This window comes from Pan paniscus, chromosome 5, assembly GCF_029289425.2.
Source record: "Pan paniscus chromosome 5, NHGRI_mPanPan1-v2.0_pri, whole genome shotgun sequence".
Taxonomy (NCBI): domain Eukaryota; kingdom Metazoa; phylum Chordata; class Mammalia; order Primates; family Hominidae; genus Pan; species Pan paniscus.
Genome location: NC_073254.2, coordinates 109145162 through 109163258, shown reverse-complemented (window position 1 = coordinate 109163258; position 18097 = coordinate 109145162). Strand labels below are relative to the sequence as shown.

The 18097-nt window shown below is 45.1% G+C and overlaps 1 protein-coding gene and 1 long non-coding RNA gene across 3 annotated transcripts; one reads left to right on the top strand and one right to left on the bottom strand.

Annotated features, from left to right (window-relative positions):
• Positions 1 to 1018: 1018 nt before the first annotated feature.
• Positions 1019 to 8025, bottom strand: PNRC1 (proline rich nuclear receptor coactivator 1). Of its 2 annotated transcripts, none has more exons than XM_003822868.6 (2): positions 4396 to 8025; positions 1019 to 2101 (listed from the first exon to the last, which is right to left on the bottom strand). In XM_003822868.6, exons 1-2 carry the CDS (start codon positions 4945 to 4947, stop codon positions 1658 to 1660), a joined length of 996 nt encoding a protein of 331 aa, XP_003822916.2. In that variant the 5' UTR covers positions 4948 to 8025; the 3' UTR covers positions 1019 to 1657. The 2 variants fall into 2 exon arrangements, with proteins under 2 accessions (XP_003822916.2, XP_014200909.1); XM_014345423.5 differs by having other exon boundaries at positions 4408 to 8025.
• A 1887-nt stretch (positions 8026 to 9912) lies between these two features.
• Positions 9913 to 16666, top strand: LOC117980642 (uncharacterized). The gene is made up of 3 exons (XR_004672063.3): positions 9913 to 14956; positions 15358 to 15417; positions 15952 to 16666. It is a non-coding gene; the product is annotated as an uncharacterized LOC117980642 (long non-coding RNA).
• Positions 16667 to 18097: the final 1431 nt, after the last annotated feature.

Here is an 18097-nt window from a genome sequence, read left to right as displayed (position 1 = left end):
GAGCCACCATGCCCAGCTCAACTCAGTGTTACTTTCTAAGGTGTCAGATTCCCAAAGAGAAAATTTTCTCACCAAAATTAGTCCCTTCACCCTAAGGGACTTTACCTTTTTCTCTCTTCAGGCATTTGTTGTTGTAGAGTGGGGAATACAGCTTGTATTTTAGTTATATTTGTCTTTTCTCCCCATCCCACCTAAACTTTCAGCTCTGCCATTTATCCTTCTATTTCCTGAACATACGTTACACATAAGCCCTCACACATTAAATTGCAGACATACTGCTCAAAATGACAAGAGCTGAGAAATGTTGGACAAGGAAAGAAGGGTGGTTGAGGCGGTAGGACTTATATTACATTGTGTAGGAATTTTTATAACCGTGTGCAAAAATGTGTTGTTAAAACCTGTTAATGTGTCCCTTTCTAGAATCACAAACTGATTTGGGAGAGATGTCAGAACTCACTGTAGTCAGTCATTAGTATTAATATTTACAACACATTACTAACAAAAGCTAAAATTGGTGACTAAAAATTGGGGGCATCTTCAAACTAAACTTCTAAATGAGCTTCCCTTCCATTTGTGAGGAAGGTGTATCTGCATTTGTAAGGAAGGAATGGTGACTCACACAAAACATCAAACAGAAGTTCCTTTGTATATTCGATCTTCTTTACTTGACCTGATTGCTTAACATTCCCACTCAAAATCTGTCTCCCTTACTTTCTCTTGGCCTTTTTTTTGAGACAGCGTCTGTTACCCAGGCTGGAGTGCAGTGGCCTGATCCTAGCTCATTGCAATCTCCACTTCTCAGGCTCAAGAGATCCTCCCGTCTCAGCCTCTAGAGTAGTCAAGTACTATGCTCAAAAACCTCAATGCTGCTCCTGGTAAGAAAATGTAGATTATGGCCAGGCATGGCGGCTCACATTCAGCCAGTAAACTAGAAGTCAAAAAAATCTAACCACACAAAATAATCTCCTAGTCACACATTCAAACATGAGAAACAGTCACACACAAAGAGTCAAGACTATTTTAAAAGGGGGGGCCAAATTATTATTTTAAAATTTGATTACAACCAATTTTGTTGGCATTAAAATTAGAGGCATTAAGCTGGAATGGATATATACCAAAACCAGAAATTGAGTTTAGCAAAAATGGGAATAGGAGTTGTTCAGTAATTTCAGATTAGAAATCAATTTAGAGAAACAAACCCCATGCTTACATTGATTGTGCCACAGATTTAAACTTCAGTAGTGCATTAGTAAACTGTTCACATTTAGATCTTCACCTTGAGATTTGACAGCTGTTTCTTGAAAAAAATCTCAGTACCTTGTGCAAATAAAATCGGTCTTCCATGTGCCTTAGCACACACTTAAAATTTATCCATTGTATATATACAAAACACCTGCAATGTGGGCAGGGCAAAATACATACTTTCATAACAAAACTATAATATACCTCTCAAGTATGAACAATATACACATAATACATGGTATACAGTATTTACAAAATATAAAATATAATACAAGCTGTTTGTATGTAATTTTTTAAACTCATCTTTTGCAATTGTATGTTGCAACAAGGCAAATTTCCATTTCTGTACCAATTTTCTCAAGAGTCCAGGGATATGGGAAAAATTATGTTTTACACACATACTGAAATCTGAAATCTAAGTTTGAACTTTGAGGAGCGTTTTTAAGTGTACTGCCATCAGCTCCCTGTTTTGGTTGGAATTTTCAACAGTGCTTCCCATCCAGTGACTAGGAGGCTTTGGAAGAACACTAGGAGAAGGTGGATCACTAAACTTTGCCCCAGCATAATTTTCCTTTTGGCTCACTTCAGTTAGAAATGCTGATTTCTTCAAATGCGAATTTTTAATGTTCTCGGTATTTTTAAAAGGCTTTTTTTCCTGCTTCTGAATTCTGTCAGATGAAACAGAATCCTGCCAAAAGCTGTTTTCATTTCTTTTTGCAGAGGTGATCTTGGTTAGTGGCAAGTTATATTTGCTTTTCTGTCTGTTTATCTTTGGTTGCTCATACAAGTGTATACCATGAACAAGCTGGCCATGGGGAAGGACAATTTTCTCCGATTTTCCCATCTTTGATTTTAAAACCTACAAAGACAAGAACACAAAAGTAAATATAGTTCCTAGATAAAAATCAGTTATGAACCTCGTATCACATATCTAGTTTTGTTGTGTTTAAGTTTGCCCACAGCCATAGAAAAGAACAAAATTATGTTCTTTGTGACAACACGTATGTAGCTGGGGGCCATTACCCTAGACGAATTAATGCAGAAACAGAAAACCAAATATCGCAAGTTCTCAATTACAAGTGAATTTGGGAGCTAAACACTGGGTACAACATGGATATAAAGTGGGGAACAACAACAGACACTAGGCACTACTAGAAGGGGGGTTGAGAGAGAGAGGGGGACCTACTGGGTACTATGCTCACTACCTGGAATGGGATCATTCATACTCCAAACCTCAGCATCACGAAATATACCCATGTAGCAAACCTGCACAAGTACCTCCTTGATCTAAAATAAAAGCTGAAAATTACAAAAACTTTAATTGGGCATGGTGGCTCACGCCTGTAATCCCAGCACTTTGGGAGGTCAAGGCAAGCAGATCGCTCAAGCTCAAGGAGTTCGAGACCAGCCTGGGCAACATAGCGAAACCCCATGTCTACTACAAATATAAAAATCAGCCCGGCGTGGTAACACGCGCCTTGGGAGGCTGGCTGAGGCGGGATCCCTTCAGCCTGGGAAGGGGAGGCTGCAGTGAGCAGAGATCGATCGTGCCACTGCATTCCAGCCTGGAGTGCGATAGAGGCAGACTCTGTCTCAAGAAAAAAAAAAAAAAAAAACTTAAATTTCCCTTGACTTTTAAGTTCACTCTTGTTCGCCACTAAAAATGCAGTTAATCACCACTGCTAGTTACCAGTATGCAACGTGAACCAGTTCTAAAATGTCAAACTAAAAAAAGTCTGAAATAACCCAAGTCCACCTTTCTACAACTGTAAGGAAGACTAATGAGCTCTCTTCCAAATACGAGTGCCAGAAACAATCTTTGCTGTGTACCTCCTTTCTGGTTTAGTAACTGCTTCAAGAACGCTGCTTCACTAATCTTAATCTTTCCCAACTTAAGTGGGCCTTATAGGAAGTCTTGAAAGGATGGAAAAGCGTAAGGTAATCCACTAGATCACTGCACTACCAATACTTGTAACGCGGTAGTAAGCAAGACACGACATGAAAGAGGACCACAACTTTCCACGTTAATAAGGTTCACTGCCAGAGCTCCCTGGTTAGTACCTGTTCTAGAAAACAGGCCAGGAAACAAGCACAAAAGCTTTTAGCTAATCACGGATATTTCAAAAGTCGTGGAATTTTAAAAGGGAGACATTGAGACGATAATTTAAAGAAACAAGGTGGGCAAATTTTTTCCCAAGGGCACAGATAAACCGCAAATCTCTAATTCAATGCAACATTCTTCACTAAATAACGGGAACTTTTTCATTTCATTATTACGAAGATTAAGTCATTGAACTTAAGTCCATCAAACGTTATTCTGACATGACTTTGAAATCATTTCGTAGACTTAATCCCATTTAAACTTCTATCCATTTTATCCTAATGCAATAGCACTGCAATCAGACGGGCTAAGTCAATTCAATTGCTAACTCTTCTGAAAACTTACTCTGGACACACTAACACGAAGTACACAGTGGCAACAGTAATAAAATCAGTTTTGTGCGGCTCCTGCCAACTCTTAACTTGGAACCACTAAGTAGGTCAGGCCCGAGGCGGGCAGAGCCCCAACTGGACTGCGCGTCCCACACGGGGCACCTCACATTTTGGCACAACTCCAACCAAACGAAACCCAGCCGCTCGGAGCCCACTCCACCCCCTACGGCGGGACGTTAGAGGCCGTCTCCGCGTTTCACCGACTAGGACTGGGGCTCCCGATAGCCGGGAGGCCGAAAGCCGGGCCCAGTCCTTCCCCAGCTGCCCCCACCCGGCCTCGCCTCCTTCATGGGCGCCGGAACGCCGGGCACGTAGCGCGCGCTGACGTCAGCCCTCCCGCGGGCCCCGTCCCTGCCCCCACCCCGCCGCGCGCCCGGAACGCCGAAACCCCCTGGAACGCCGCCAGCCTTCTAAATCGGGGCTGTTGCTGGGGCGCAGCGGCGCTTCTCATTGGCCGACTCCTGGGAGCCAATCAGAAGCGCCAGCGCATGCCTCCTCTTCCCCCTTCTTCCCCCAAAGCAAGAATGGAGCGGGCGTCACGGAAACTTCCCTCCCGAGTAAACAGCCGCCCCCCCCACCCCGCCCCCACCCGCCCGACCCGGCGGGTGCAGGGTCTGCAGCCCCAGAGCTCGGCCGCGACCGTCTAAGGGCCCGACTCACCAACGGCCCCACCTCTTTCCTGAGCGGGGTTTGGCCGGGAGCCGCGGGCCGCAGCGGGGCAAGGTCGGGGCTGGCTCCCTCCGTGCCGGCTGCGGCTGCAGGACTCGGGGCCAAGGCGGCGGCCGGGCCCGGGACCTCCTGCGCTCCGCTCGGGCCGGTCGCGGGGCTCCGGCCGCCCTCCAGACTCGGCCGGTGCTGCTGGTACTGGTGGAAGCGGCTGGGCAGCTGCCCTGCGGGGCTGGCCCGCACCTTCTTCTTTCGCCGCTTCTTCGGCGCTGCCCGAGGAGTGCCTCCCGCCACGGCGAGGCTGCGGTTGGGCAGAGCTGCTGGAGCGCGAGGCTGGGGGGTCAGACACGGGCCATCTCCCCCTAGGAAATGAGGGAGGAAGAGGGTCGGGGGCAGTGCCCGGGGGTCCGGGATCCGGGGTAAAGGAGGCGGAGCCGTGGTCACCATCGGGAGGGCCCCGAAGTAACCTCGGGAGGAAAAGCCAAGCGGCGCAAGGCGGCCACCCAGGACGAGCGGCTCCCGCTGCGGGACGGAGACGACAGTCATAGCGCTAGGAAGCTTGTCGCTCAGCAACGAAGAGAGGAGGAGAAGGTGAAGCCAGTGAAGATAGGGTGGCGGCGATGGATGCTGCTAGGAGAGCCAGAGAAGATCGCGGAACATGACTCGGGCGGTGGCGGCGCAGCAACAAATAGCCACAGCCCCAGCTCCGAGTGTTGTTATCGGAAGCTCCGCCCCGCGTCCGCCCACTTTCCTGCGAAAGCCCAATTAGAGTGCGACAAGGCAGGCCACGCCCCCTCGCTCCGCCTCCGCCGCTTCGGGTAGACACACACAAACAACCAGCTTGCTGCAGCCTGGCACAAAGAGCGCGCACTGCGCAGGCGCTGCCAGCGAGCTCTTTTGGGAAGAATCGGTCCCGCGAACAATGAAATTGGGTTTCCGCCCCACCCTCTTTACCCCTCCCCAGCACGCCCCCGCGCTTCGCCCGGCTAGGGAGTGGTGGTACTGAAATGTCCCGGCGGAGTTTGTTGATGGGGGTGGGGAAGGGAGGGGGCAGGGGGAGGGCGGCAGGAAGAACGGGGGCTGGGACGAGGGGACGACTTTGGCAAGGCCACGGTTGCCTCCTCCGCTGCTGACCTTGGGGAAGTATCCGTTTTATTTTCAGCCCAACATAACAGCGTTATCATTTTAAAACAAAGATTTCTAAGTACGCTGTAAGGATTTCTTCCCTAGCAATCGTGAAGAAAATCAGTCTACATTTAAATTTTATCTACTGAAGTATGGCTCACGATTCTTTCATTTACTTGGTTCGGCATCGCTGCTTATTAGTCTCGGTGATCAGAGTAAAAATCAAAGTGACTTACTGATTGAATTAGCCCCTCGATGTATAAAAAGTTCTCCGTAAATCCATAAATGGAAGTTGGAGTTTTTACTGATTTCATACTTGAAGGATTGTGAGACTTTGGGATCGCAACATTGTGCCTGGTTACTTGAGGAGGCGGCAAGCCGGCTTGCATCTCAAAGGGAGAAAGTGAAACAGCTCTGCAACATAGAGTATTTTGTTAGCTGCGCGTGAATAGAAATTTTTCGTGATCTCCCCGCACTGCTCAACCACAAAAAAGAATTGTGGCCATAATTTATCAAGCATTTATGTTCCAGGAACTGTTCTTTACATAGATTGTCTCACTTTAACCTCACAACAACCCTTACGAATAGGTACTAAGAAAAATAGATCAGACCTCAGCTCTGCGAAGTAGGCAGGCTGTCATTCTCTTCCTTTCACTACTAATGCCTGGGGCAATTGTTTAAAGGCATTTTGTTCCTGATTAGCCGCCTACGCATTATCTTTAAGTTTCTGAAATTTAAGATACAAAGAACAATGTATAGCTAGTCAAGAGCCCACGATATTTTAATATAAATTGGTAAACAATTTAGGAGCTGCCTCTTTTCCTTTAAAAACCTACTTGTAACTTGCTAATCCGAGTGTATATTCAGGGCAGCTTGAATCTATGGTCCTGGGTTGCAGTCCCCAAGCTTGGCCTGATTTTGCCTCAGCTTCTTTTTAGAGGGACAGTACTGTATTTTATTCCCATTTTACAGCTGGGGAAACAGGCTTAGAAAGGCTAAAGGACTTGTCAAAGATCAAACGGTAAGTTAACATCAGAATTTGATCTCCAGTCCAGGTACTGCAAGTCAAAAGTTTTAATTTTTTTTTTTTTGAGACGGCGTGTCACTCTGTGGCCAGGCTGCAGTGCAGTGGCGCCATCTCGGCTTACAGCAACCTCCGTCTCCCTGGTTCAAGAGATTCTCCTGCCTCAGCCTCCCTAGTAGCTGGGATTACAGGCACCCGCCACGCCCAGCTAATTTCTGTATTTTTTAGTAGAGACGGGGTTTCACCTTGTTGGCCAGGATGGTCTTGATCTCCTGACCTCGTGATCCGCCCTCGTGATCCGCCCTCCTCGGCCTTCCAAAGTGCTGGGATTACAGGCGTGAGCCACCTCACCCAGCCTATTGCTTAGATCTGTAATGTCTAAGGTGTGAGGGACACCTGTGTGAAAAGAGGAACACTTAATCAAACTTCTATTTTGCTTTTTTTTTTTTAGACGGTGTCTCACTGTGTTGCCCAGGCTGGAGTGTAGTAGTGTGATCTTGGCTCGGCTCACTGCAACCTCCACCTCCCAGGTTCAAGTGATTCTCCTGCCCCAGCCTCCTGAGTAGCTGGGATTACAGGTGCATGCCACCATGCCTGGCCAATTTTTGTATTTTTAGTAGAGATGGGGTTTCACCATGTTGGCCAGGCTGGTCTCAAACTCCTGACCTCAGGTGACTCGCCCGCCTCAGCTTCCCAAAGTGTTGGGATTATAGGCGTGAGCCACCGCACCCGGCCTTCTGTTTTGCTTAATGCTCAAATTATTAATCTTTCAAATTTATAAAATAATAGTCTTCTAAACATAAAACAACCAGGAAATCAAAATGTTTTTGTTTAGCAAGTAAAAATTTTCCTAACATTTCAGCATTGATTACAAAACTTATTTTATAATGTACTCTGAAGAGTTTAAATAAAAATCTAAAATTTGTGTTAAAAAGCAAAATATGCACAAATTTTCACAATAATGACAAATTTATGACACTTGGAGTGCTTATAAAGTATTGTTACCATAGATTGAAATTAATGTCTCCATTATCCCTATACTTATATCTCTCTGGGGTTACAGGTTTGTACAGGTTATAATTTGCATGAGGGTACCTGGCCAAAGAGTCAAGGGAGAGCTGAAACAGAGCTTTGACTCTGCTCTTGAAGACATCTTCCCAGGAGCTGGGGCCATCTGGGCATCGCTATGATTTGAATGTTTGTGTCTTCCCCAGATTCCTATGTTGAAACCTAATAACCAGTGTGATAATGTTAGGACGTGGGGTCTTTGGGGAGTGATTAGGTCATCAGGTTGGAGCCCTCATGCATATGATTAGAGGCCACAGAGGCCCCTCCTCCTTATACCACTGAGGACACAGCAAGAAGTCTGCAGTCTGCAACCCAGAAGAGGGACCTCACCAGAACCTGACCAGCTGGCACCCTGATCTTGAACATCCCGGTCTCTGGAAGTGTGAGAAATAAATCTCTGTTGTTTGTTATCTACCCAGTTTATGATATTTTGTTTTAGCAGCCAGAATGGACTAAGGTGGCTTTTTCTTATTGGTATGAAGGTGTCAAAAGGACTAATGGCAGCCTTAGGGTACAATAATAATGATGGACATTTGATTCTATTTCATCCTAGATATAAAACCAAAAGAAAAAGCGTGTCATGGCCAGGTGCAGTGGCTCACGCCTGTAATCCCAAAACTTTGGGAGGCCGAGGTGGGAGGATCACTTGAGCTCAAGAATTTGAGACCAGCCTGGGCAAAATGGCAAAACCCACAAAAATTAGCTGGATGTGGTGGTGCCCACCTGTCATCCCAGCTACTCAGGAGACTTGAGGTGGAAGGATGGCTTGAGCCCAGGAGGTCAAGGCTGCAGGGAGCCATAATTGCGCCACTGCAGTCTAGCCTGGGTGACAGAGTGAGACCCTGTTTCAAAAAAAAAATAGAAAAAGCATGTCATTTAGACCAGCTGATGTTTAACCAATTGCGTCTTAGCTGGGTAACAGTCTCCATTATGCCTTCCTTACCTGAGCCTTGCTCTCATTGTATACATTGATCAAGTTTTTAAAAATCCTTGCCATTTGCAGAATGTATTTCTTTATTTAGTTTATGGAGATAGGGTCTTGCTCTGTTGACCAGGCTGGAGTGCAGTGGCACGATCATAGCTCACTGTATCAAACTCCTGGGCTCAAGGAACCCTACCACCTCAGGTTCCTGAGTAGCTGGGACTACAGGCAAGTACCACCACACCTAGCTAATTTTTAAATTTTTTATAGAGACAGGGTCTTGCTTGTTGCCCAGGCTGGTCTTGAGCTTCTGGCCTCAAGCAGTTCTCCCACCAGTGCCTCCCAAAGCGCTGGCATAAGCCAATGCCCCTGGCCCTGCAGAACTTTTAATTTCTAGTAAATTGATGCCTCTCCCTGAAATACGGTGTATTTTTTCAAGTTTCAGTTGGCTAGCCTTGCAGAACCTAGTTTCTTATCATTATGTATTGACCTGGCCTGTTAACCATTTTTGTAGACTGATTTTGCCTCATTAACTTGTTATGATTAATAGAGTCATTGAAAGGGTTCATCATGCATGAGGCAGGGATAGAATGTGCAGTTAGCTGTCTTCTTCACGGCATTTGATTAGGCACATCTTCATTTTGAAACACATTATTGAATTCTGTTTCTACATGGTCCTGTGTGACTCTGGTGCTGACTGACTATTGGATCTTCCTTCTGCCTGGCTGGTAGGTGTGACAGATGCTGTGGAGTAGTTCTTTCTGTTCTTGGTATGGTTAATTTTTTTCCCAGGACTGCTTGACTGATTCTCAGTTCCCGCTATTCTTCTCTCCCTTCTTTCACAAGGAAAGTGTCATGTCTGTGCTTTATAAACTAATATATGCTTTAGATTTTAAAAAAATCATCCATACACATAACTTTATTTCTGCAATTAAAAAAAAATTAACATCTATATTATCACATTCACTATCTTTTATAGTCAAACTGTTTATTACTAAATTTTCCCTTTGGAGAATCATTATGGACTTTAATAGATTCAAATAGTTTCAATTATCTATAATCATTTCCCTTTTTTTGCTCAAACCTTAGGGTGTAGCCAATGAAAGCCAAGATATTTCTATTGTAGCAGTCTTGTTGCCTGAAGTATTACCTGAGCTCCTTGTCTCACAACCAAGAAAATTAAGGAACGTGGACACCAAGAGTGAGGTGGGAGCAAAAGTTTAATAGGCAGAAGAGGAATGTTCTCCACAGCAGAGAGGGAGTCCGAGTGGGTTGCCGTTTTTACAGTTGAATACAAAGCTTTTGTAAGACACTCCTCTCTTCTCTGTAGCTGTTTGTGTAACTTCCCTTATATGTGAAGCTGTCTGTGTAACTCCCCTTATCTGTGCAGCTGCAGACATGTCTTTAGGCAAACACAAAGCACAGCTTCTCGTTTGTGCAACTGTGGATATGTTTTGGGTAAGCACCCCCACTCTCTGTACAAGTTCCCCTGGAGCCCACCGTGTACATGCCTGAAAAGGGGAGGAAACTTTTTCCTGGGAGCCAACTGATTACACCAAGAACAAAAGCTTCTATATTGGACCTTGCTTTCTTTTCTGTGCAGCTGCAACCTGAGTTTTTCCCCAGGCTGCTCTATTTGTGCCTTTAGCTTGATTTCTCAGGCTGTCTTTCTGTTTAAAAGAATTTTACCAAAGACTAGCTTTAGCTGTCTGCTAAATTTTTCCTTTTCTCCTCCCTCACTATTGTCTCTTTAGCACTTCTCCCAAATATTTTTAAGAACATTTTTGCTTTATATCCATAACAAGATGTTCCATACTTATCTTGGCCTTTCTCTGACCCAAGACATGGAGTGAGCTATTCTATTCTGTAAGAAATCTTTATTTCTTTAAATGAAGAAAAAGCAGCAAAATCTAGGCATCAGGGATCAACATCGGATTGTTCCTCATGAGACCTGAGATAGGAAAAACCAAACTGTTTTTCCTACTCTCCACTCACACACTCACAACAATCAACACAGCACACTTCTGTCACCTGATGCATGGAGTTTTGCCTCACACACCAAGCACTTTAGGGGACAAGAACTGTGTGTCCTATATTTATCATTCAATTTAGTTCTGACATGTCTACCTGGAGTTACAGTCAGATCCCACAGGTTAAGGGCTCAGTCCCACAAGACTGCCACCACTTCAGACACCAATGACAAGTAGTAGGTTGTCACCTATACTTTTTGTTTGTTTGTTTTTTGAGACAGGGTCTTGCTCTTTTACCCAGGCAGGAGTGTAGTGGTGCTATCATAGCTCACTGCAGTCTTGACTTCCCGGACTCAAGTAATCCTCCTACCTCAGCCTTCTGAGTAGCTGGGATTATAGGTGTATGCCACTACTCCAGGCTAATTTTTAAAATTTTTTTGTGGAGGTGAGGTCTCACTTTGTTCTCAGGATGGTCTCAAACTCATAGGCTCAAGTAATCTTCTTGGTCTCCCAAAGTGCTGGGATTACAGGCATGAGCTACTGTGCCAGGCTTCCCTCTACCCTCTTCTTGAGTTAGATTAATTTGCTAAAACAGATCACAGAACACAGGGAAACACATACATTTACTGGTTTATTATAAAGTATATATAGGATACAGGAGTCCAGGCACGGTGGCTCATGCCTCTAATCCCAGCACTTTGGGCAGCTGAGGTGGGTGGATCACTTGAGGTCAGGAGTTCGAGACCAGCCTGGCCAACATGGTGAAACCCTGTCTCTACTAAAAATACAAAAATTAGCCGGGCATGGTGGCGGGCACCTGTAATCCCAGCTACTCGGAAGCCTGAGGCAGGAGAATCGCTTGTACCCAGGAGGCAGAGGTTGCAGTGAGCCGAGATCATGCCACTGCATTCCAGCCTGGGTGATAGAGTGAGACTCCATCTCAAAAAAAAAAAGAGAGAGAGACAGGGAGAGAGATAGATTATTGTTTATATTATTTTTTCTTCATTGCAAGAATTAACTCAGGTTACCTAAAGTAATGGGTTGTTTTAAGGATATGCACACATAGCCATAAGGAAGACAAGAAGACTGACCACATACCAGGCCTCATAAGATACCAGGAAAACCTTCATACCCAGAACTCATGGAAGGAACAAAAATTATGATGTAGTACCTGACCGACTTGAAATGACATTTGGAAACTCAAAATTGATTCAAGATCCAATATAGCCTTAACTACTAGGTTATTTGTTACTTCTTAGCAGATGTTTGTTGAGCTTTACTCTAAAAGACTCAACTACTCTTTCTGTTTGTTCTTTTTCTGTATTACTACTTCTACTATCACCACCACCTAGCTTGCTGTTTACCTAAAGTTCAAATTCCAGAGAGAGGGAAGCTGACTGGTTCAATATGGATTGGTCTAGACAGGATAATTGGATGATTAGTCAATATCATCTACATTCAACAGAACTCTTTTACTAGACCTGTGCTGGATGGCTTCTGGCCAGGATGGTGAGACACCTGTCTATAAGGAACCACTTAGGTCCATTTCAGAAACTGTGGACAGACAAGCATTGAGAGGATTGGCCAGGCCAATGTAGTAGTTTTATGAGGTGGAGTTTTTTTAGGAATGAAAGTAAGAAATCCAGGGCAACTTCAGGAAGTAAGAATCCTAGGGCAACTCTAGGAATCTCTGACTTCTCTTGGAAAACTGAATTCCTTCCTTCCTTCCTCTCTTCCTCCCTTCCTCCCTTTCTTCCTTCTTTCCTTCCTTCCCTCCCTCCCTCCCAACTGGTGACATTGGTCAAGCTGGGAGACCAGACAGGGTAGGAAATATGAGGGTCAGGAGAGGCGAGAAGAAAGAAGAGTAAAAGATTGGCTCCTGGATTTCCAAATCTAGTTGACTTTGAGAGGAACCATAGCTTTGACAGGGATATGAAAACCAACAGGACAATTTGGAAAGAAAATATGACTATCTTATTTATTTATTTATTTATTTTTATTTTTTTGAGACAGATTCTTACTATGTCACCCAGGCTGGAGTGCAGTGTTGCGATCTCAGCTCACTGCAACCTCCGCCTCCTGGGTTCAAGCAATTCTCCTGTCTCAGCCTCCCGAGTAGCTGGGATTACAGGCGCCCACCACTACACCTGGCTGATTTTTTTGTATTTTTAGTGGAGACGGGGTTTCACTAAGTTGGCCAGGCTGGTCTTGAATTCCTGACCTCAAGTGATCTGCCTGCCTTGGCCTCCCAAAGTGCTGGGATTACAGGTGTGAGCCACGGCACCTAGCTGTGATTTTTTGTTCTTTTGAGACAGAGTCTCACTCTGTCACCCAGGCTGGAGTGCAGTGGCACAGTTTCAGCTCACTGGAACCTTCACCTCCCTGGTTCCAGCGATTCTCCTGCCTCAGCCTCCTGAGTAGCTGGGACTACAGAAGCTTGCTGCCATGCCCGGCTAATTTTTGTATTTTTAGTAGAGACGAGGTTTCACTATGTTGACCCAGCTGGTCTCAAACTCCTGACCTCAAGTGATCCACCTGCCTCAGTCTCCCAAAGTGTTGGGATTACAGCACTTGAGTCACCGTGCCCATCTGATTATCCTGGTTTAATAAGGTTTTCTCTCTCTTTCTGTCTCTGTTTCTCTCTCTCTTTTCCTTCCTTCCTTCGTTCCTTCGTTCCTTCCTTCCTTCCTTCCCTCTCTCTCTCTCTCCTTCCTTCCTTCCTTCCCTCTCTCTCCCCCTCCCTCTCTCCCTCCCTCCCTCCCTTCCTCCTTCCTTCCTTTCTTCCTTTCTTCCTTTTTTCTTTTGAGACAAGGTCTCACTGTGTCACCTAGGCTGGAATGCAGTGGTGCGATCATGGCTTACTGCAGCCTTGACCTCCCTGGCTCGAGCAATCCTGCCACCTCAGTCTCTGGGTAGCTGGGACTAGAGGCTCACGCCACCAAGCCAGGGTAATTTTTAATTTTTTTGTAGGCACAAGGTCTGGCTATGTTGCTCAGGCAGCTCTTGAACTCCTGGGCTCAAGTGATCTTCCCACCACATCCTCCCAAAGTTCTGGGATTACAGGTATAAGCCACCGTGCCCAACCAGGTTTTATTTTTCATGTTCTTCACTTTCAAGCCCGATGAAGCTGGGTACAGTGGTTTCACACTTGTAATCTCAACACTTTGGGAGGCTGAGGCAGGAGGAGAATCACTTGAGGCTAGGAGTTTGAGTCCAGCCTGGCAACATAGTGACACCCTGTCTCTACAAAAAATTTAAAAAATTAGCTGGGCGTGATGGCACACAACTATAGTCCCAGCTACTCAGGAGGCTGAGGTGAGAGGATTGTTTCAGCCTGGGAGGCTGAGGCTGCAATAAGCCATGATTGTATCACTTCACTCCAGCCTGGGCAACAGAGTGACTCTGTTCCCCCAAAAAAGAAAAAAAAAATTCTAATGAATTGAAATTTTACGTTTTCTCTCTTAAAAACAAAAGAATCCCCAAATAACTAAGTTGCTTTTTAGTTGCCAGTGAACTATTTATACAAAAAGTGTTCCTACTCTTGTGTAAAATATGGAAATCTATTTATTTATCATTCTAGTTATCCTTGGTTATTTCACTTGACATCTCCAGAATGGGAGTAAAATTATTTTCAAGAAGTTTAAAATAAATTAAGGAAAATGGATTGAAACGTACCCTGCCAAATCTCATTTACTTTTCAGGCCTCAGGACAGTCAGTTCATTCCTGTCCTTCTAGTCAGCAACAATTCCATAAGGGAAATAGCATATTTCATTTTTACAAAATACTGCAGTGCCCCAATTTTTACAGTATTTGAATTTAAAATGATATGACAGAATAAAATTTCAGACTGTAGAGCTCTTTCAACTATGTGATAGTAAAAGGTTAGAAAATGAACACTTGTTTTGGAGAAATGCTTGTAATTTTTTAACCTGAGTGAGACTGTATAGAGTTTTTTCTTTAGTTTGTAACACTGGAACATAAGAAGAAAAATGAGATTTGATTAATGATTTTCTGGCAATTCATACTAAGAAAAGAACATTTTCATGTCCTTATAACATCCAGAAAAATTTAGGATTTGTGCAGAACAATCAAATTGACATTGCCTGAGTTATCTTTTTTTTTTTTGAGACAGGGTCTCTGTCATCCAGGCTGGAGTCCAGTGGTATGATCTTGGTTCGCTGCAACCTCTGCCTCCCGGGTTCCAGTGATTCTCTCACCTCAGCCTCCAAGAAGTTGGGACTACAGGCACGCACCACCATGCCCAGCTAATTTTTGTATTTTTAGTAGAGACGGGGTTTCACCCTGTTGGCCAGGCTAATCTCGAACTCCTGGCCTCAAGTGATCTGCCCGTCTCAGCCTTCCAAAGTCCTGGGATTACAGGCGTGAACCATCACGCCCAGCGAGTTATCTTTATCATGTTTTTATTTCATCCTTAAAAATCTAAGGTTTGTACAAGAAGACAAAACTGACATTCCCTAAGTTATGTCATTTTTAAAATTCCTGAACACACAGAGAAAGACCAGAAGTGTGTTTGGATTTCAGAGCTGAAGAACAAGCACAGCCACCTTCACAGGAAAGCTCAGGATGAACCTGTGTGGCTGATATTCTGCCAAGTTTTATTTGAGACATTGATTATGATTCACAGCCAAATATGACTCATTGCTATAAATGCTATATCTAAAATGATGGCATTAGCTTTTTGAGTTTCAGGGGAGAGAAGAGGGTGATATTTTAGCTTAACTAGTAAATTAGCATATTACGGTTATTCTTAACATATGCAAGTGCATATAATGTGATTAGTTTAAATATTGACACTCATATACTTTAATTTCTAATGTTCTTTAAGATACGGTCCAGCCAGAGGATCACTTGAGCCCAGGAGTTGGAGACCAGCCTGGGCGACATGGTGAGACCCCCTACCCCCGCAAAGAGTAAAAAATTAGCTGGGCATAGAGGTATGGGCCTGCAGTCCTCAGGAGGCTGAGGTGGGAGGATCACTTGAGCCTGGGAGGTTGAGGCTGCAGTGAACCATGATTGTGCCACTGCACTCCAGCCTGGGTGACAGACTAAAACCCTATCTCAAAAAAAAAAAAAAAAAAAAAAAACCATAGAGCCCAGCCAGATAGATAGATAGATCATCCCATAGGGAAGTCCACAAGCCAGTGAACTGCAGGGGCCAAGGGAAAACTTGCTCTTTGCCCTCTGAAGGTTTGCTGAAAAATCAGCTCACAAAAGACATTAATTGGAGAAAAGGCATAGAAATTTTACCTGGGGAGAATCACAGAGTGATTACTTACTCCACAGGGGAGTTTAGAAACTTATATATCATCCAGACAAAAAGGCTGTGGGAGGAAGAAGCAGCAGCATTCTGTTTAGGGGATTAGTAAAGAGAATGAATGTTAGGGGAACAGAGCTTAATTTCTACATTATCTCCTGAAAGAGTCTCTTCAGATGTGGTCTTACAGGAAGAGGAAGAAAAAAATTGTTCCTTTTCGTGGGTCTGGATCTTAGGCAGATGAAGGAACTTCAGCTTGATCCCGTGCTTTGGGAGAGATGGTGGAGAGTGTCGTCAGAGAAAACTTGAAGCTTCTTCCATTCAGCATATCAAAGCACTATATTTTGGGATACTGGTTTCTGAGTCCCAACAAACTCAGAGCATACAATCGGCCTCTTACTGCAATATCCTAAAGTGTAAGCAGTCAGGCAAGGGTGACTTAATTTTTGAGAATCAAACCACACATACAATTAAATAGGAATAAAAGGAACCTGTAGGACATAAATACAGCAGAAGAAAAAATGTTTAAAGCCCCTCTAATTAATAGCCTCAGTGTGTTAGGAATGTAGTACATACATGAAACAAAAACAAGATGCAATAAAAAAAAATGTAAAAACTTGGTAGGATCAGGGGTGTGGGCCACCACACCCAGCCGAAAATCTGACCCACAGAGCCTAGCCCAAATTATAAAATTGTGAGCAAATAAAGTGGTTCCTCTCTATATCCCTTTTGTCTTCTTCAAGGTTATTTTGAGCTATTATGTTTTGGGGTAGTTTGTTGTGCAGTAATAGATAAGAGAGTCACTTCAAGAAAACTAAGGATCTAGAACTAGAAATACCGTTTGACCCAGCCATGCCATTACTGGGCATATACCCAAAGGATTATAAATCATGCTGCCATAAAGACACATGCACACGTATGTTTATTGCAGCACTATTCACAATAGCAAAGACTTGGAACCAACCCAAATGTCCATCAATGATAGACTGGATTAAGGAAATGTGGCACATATACACCATGGAATACTATGCAGCCATAAAAAAGTGTGGCCAGAATTGGTGGGTTCTTGGTCTCACTGACTTCAAGAATGAAGCCACGGACCCTCGCGGTGAGTGTTACAGTTCTTAAGGTGGAGTTTGGAGTTTGTTAACTCCAAAGGTCGCGTCTGGAGTTTGTTCCTTCTGATGTTCGGATGTGTTCGGAGTTTCTTCCTTCTGGTGGGTTCGTAGTCTCGCTGGTTCAGGAGTGAAGCTACAGACCTTCGCAGTGAGTGTTACAGCTCTTAAGGCGGCACGTCTGGAGTTGTTCGTTCCTCCTGGTGGGCTCGTGGTTTCACTGGCTTCAGGAGTGAAGCTGCAGACCTTTGCGGTGAGTGTTACAGCTCATAAAGGCAGTGTGAACCCAAAGAGTGAGCAGCAGCAAGATTTATTGCAAAGAGCGAAAGAACAAAGCTTCCACAGTGTGGAAGGAGAACTGAACGAGTTGCCACTGCTGGCTCCGGCAGCCTGCTTTTATTCTCTTATCTGGCCCCACCCACATCCTGCTGATTGGTAGAGCCAAGTGGTCTGTTTTGACAGGGTACTGATTGGTGGGTGTACAATCCCTAAGCTAGATATAAAGGTTCTCCACTGTCCCCATCAGATTAGATACCCAGTATGGACACAAAGGTTCTCCGAGGTCCCACGAGAGCAGCTACATACAGAGTGTCGATTGGTACACTCACAAACCTTGAGCTAAACACAGGGTGTTGATTGGTGTGTTTACAAACCTTGAGCTAGATACAGAGTGCCGATTGGTGTATTTACAATCCCTGAGATAGACATAAAGGTTCTCCAAGGCCCCACCAGAGCAGCTAGATACAGAGTGTCGATTGATGCACTCACAAACCCTGAGCTCGACACAGGGTGCTGATTGGTGTGTTTACAATCCCTGAGCTAGACATAAAGGTTCTCCAAGGCCCCACCAGACTCAGGAGCCCAGCTGGCTTCACCCAGTGGATCCCGCACCGGGGCTGTAGGTGGAGCTGCCTGCCAGTCCTGCGCCATGCGCTCGCACTCCTCAGCCCTTGGGCAGTCGATGGGACTGGGCGCCCTGGAGCAGGGGGCGGCATTTGTCGGGGAGGCTCAGGCTGCAGCCCGCCATGCCTGAGCCTTCCCCCGCCTCCATGGGTTCCTGTGAGTCTGTCGGATTGGAGCGGGCGCCCCGCCCGGCCAGGGGCAGGGCTGGCTGCTCCAAGTGCGGGGCCCACCAAACCCACGCCCCCCTGGAACTCCAGCTGGCCCGCAAGCGCGGCGCGCAGTCCAGGTTCCCG

Excerpts from the sequence above, each read along its gene's own strand:
- PNRC1 (XM_003822868.6), bottom strand. The coding sequence starts at position 4,947 with ATGACTGTCGTCTCCGTCCCGCAGCGGGAGCCGCTCGTCCTGGGTGGC. Across the intron at positions 2,102-4,395 it reads GGAAAGAGGTGGGGCCGTTG|GTTTTAAAATCAAAGATGGG; the intron begins GTGAGTCGGGCC and ends TTGTCTTTGTAG.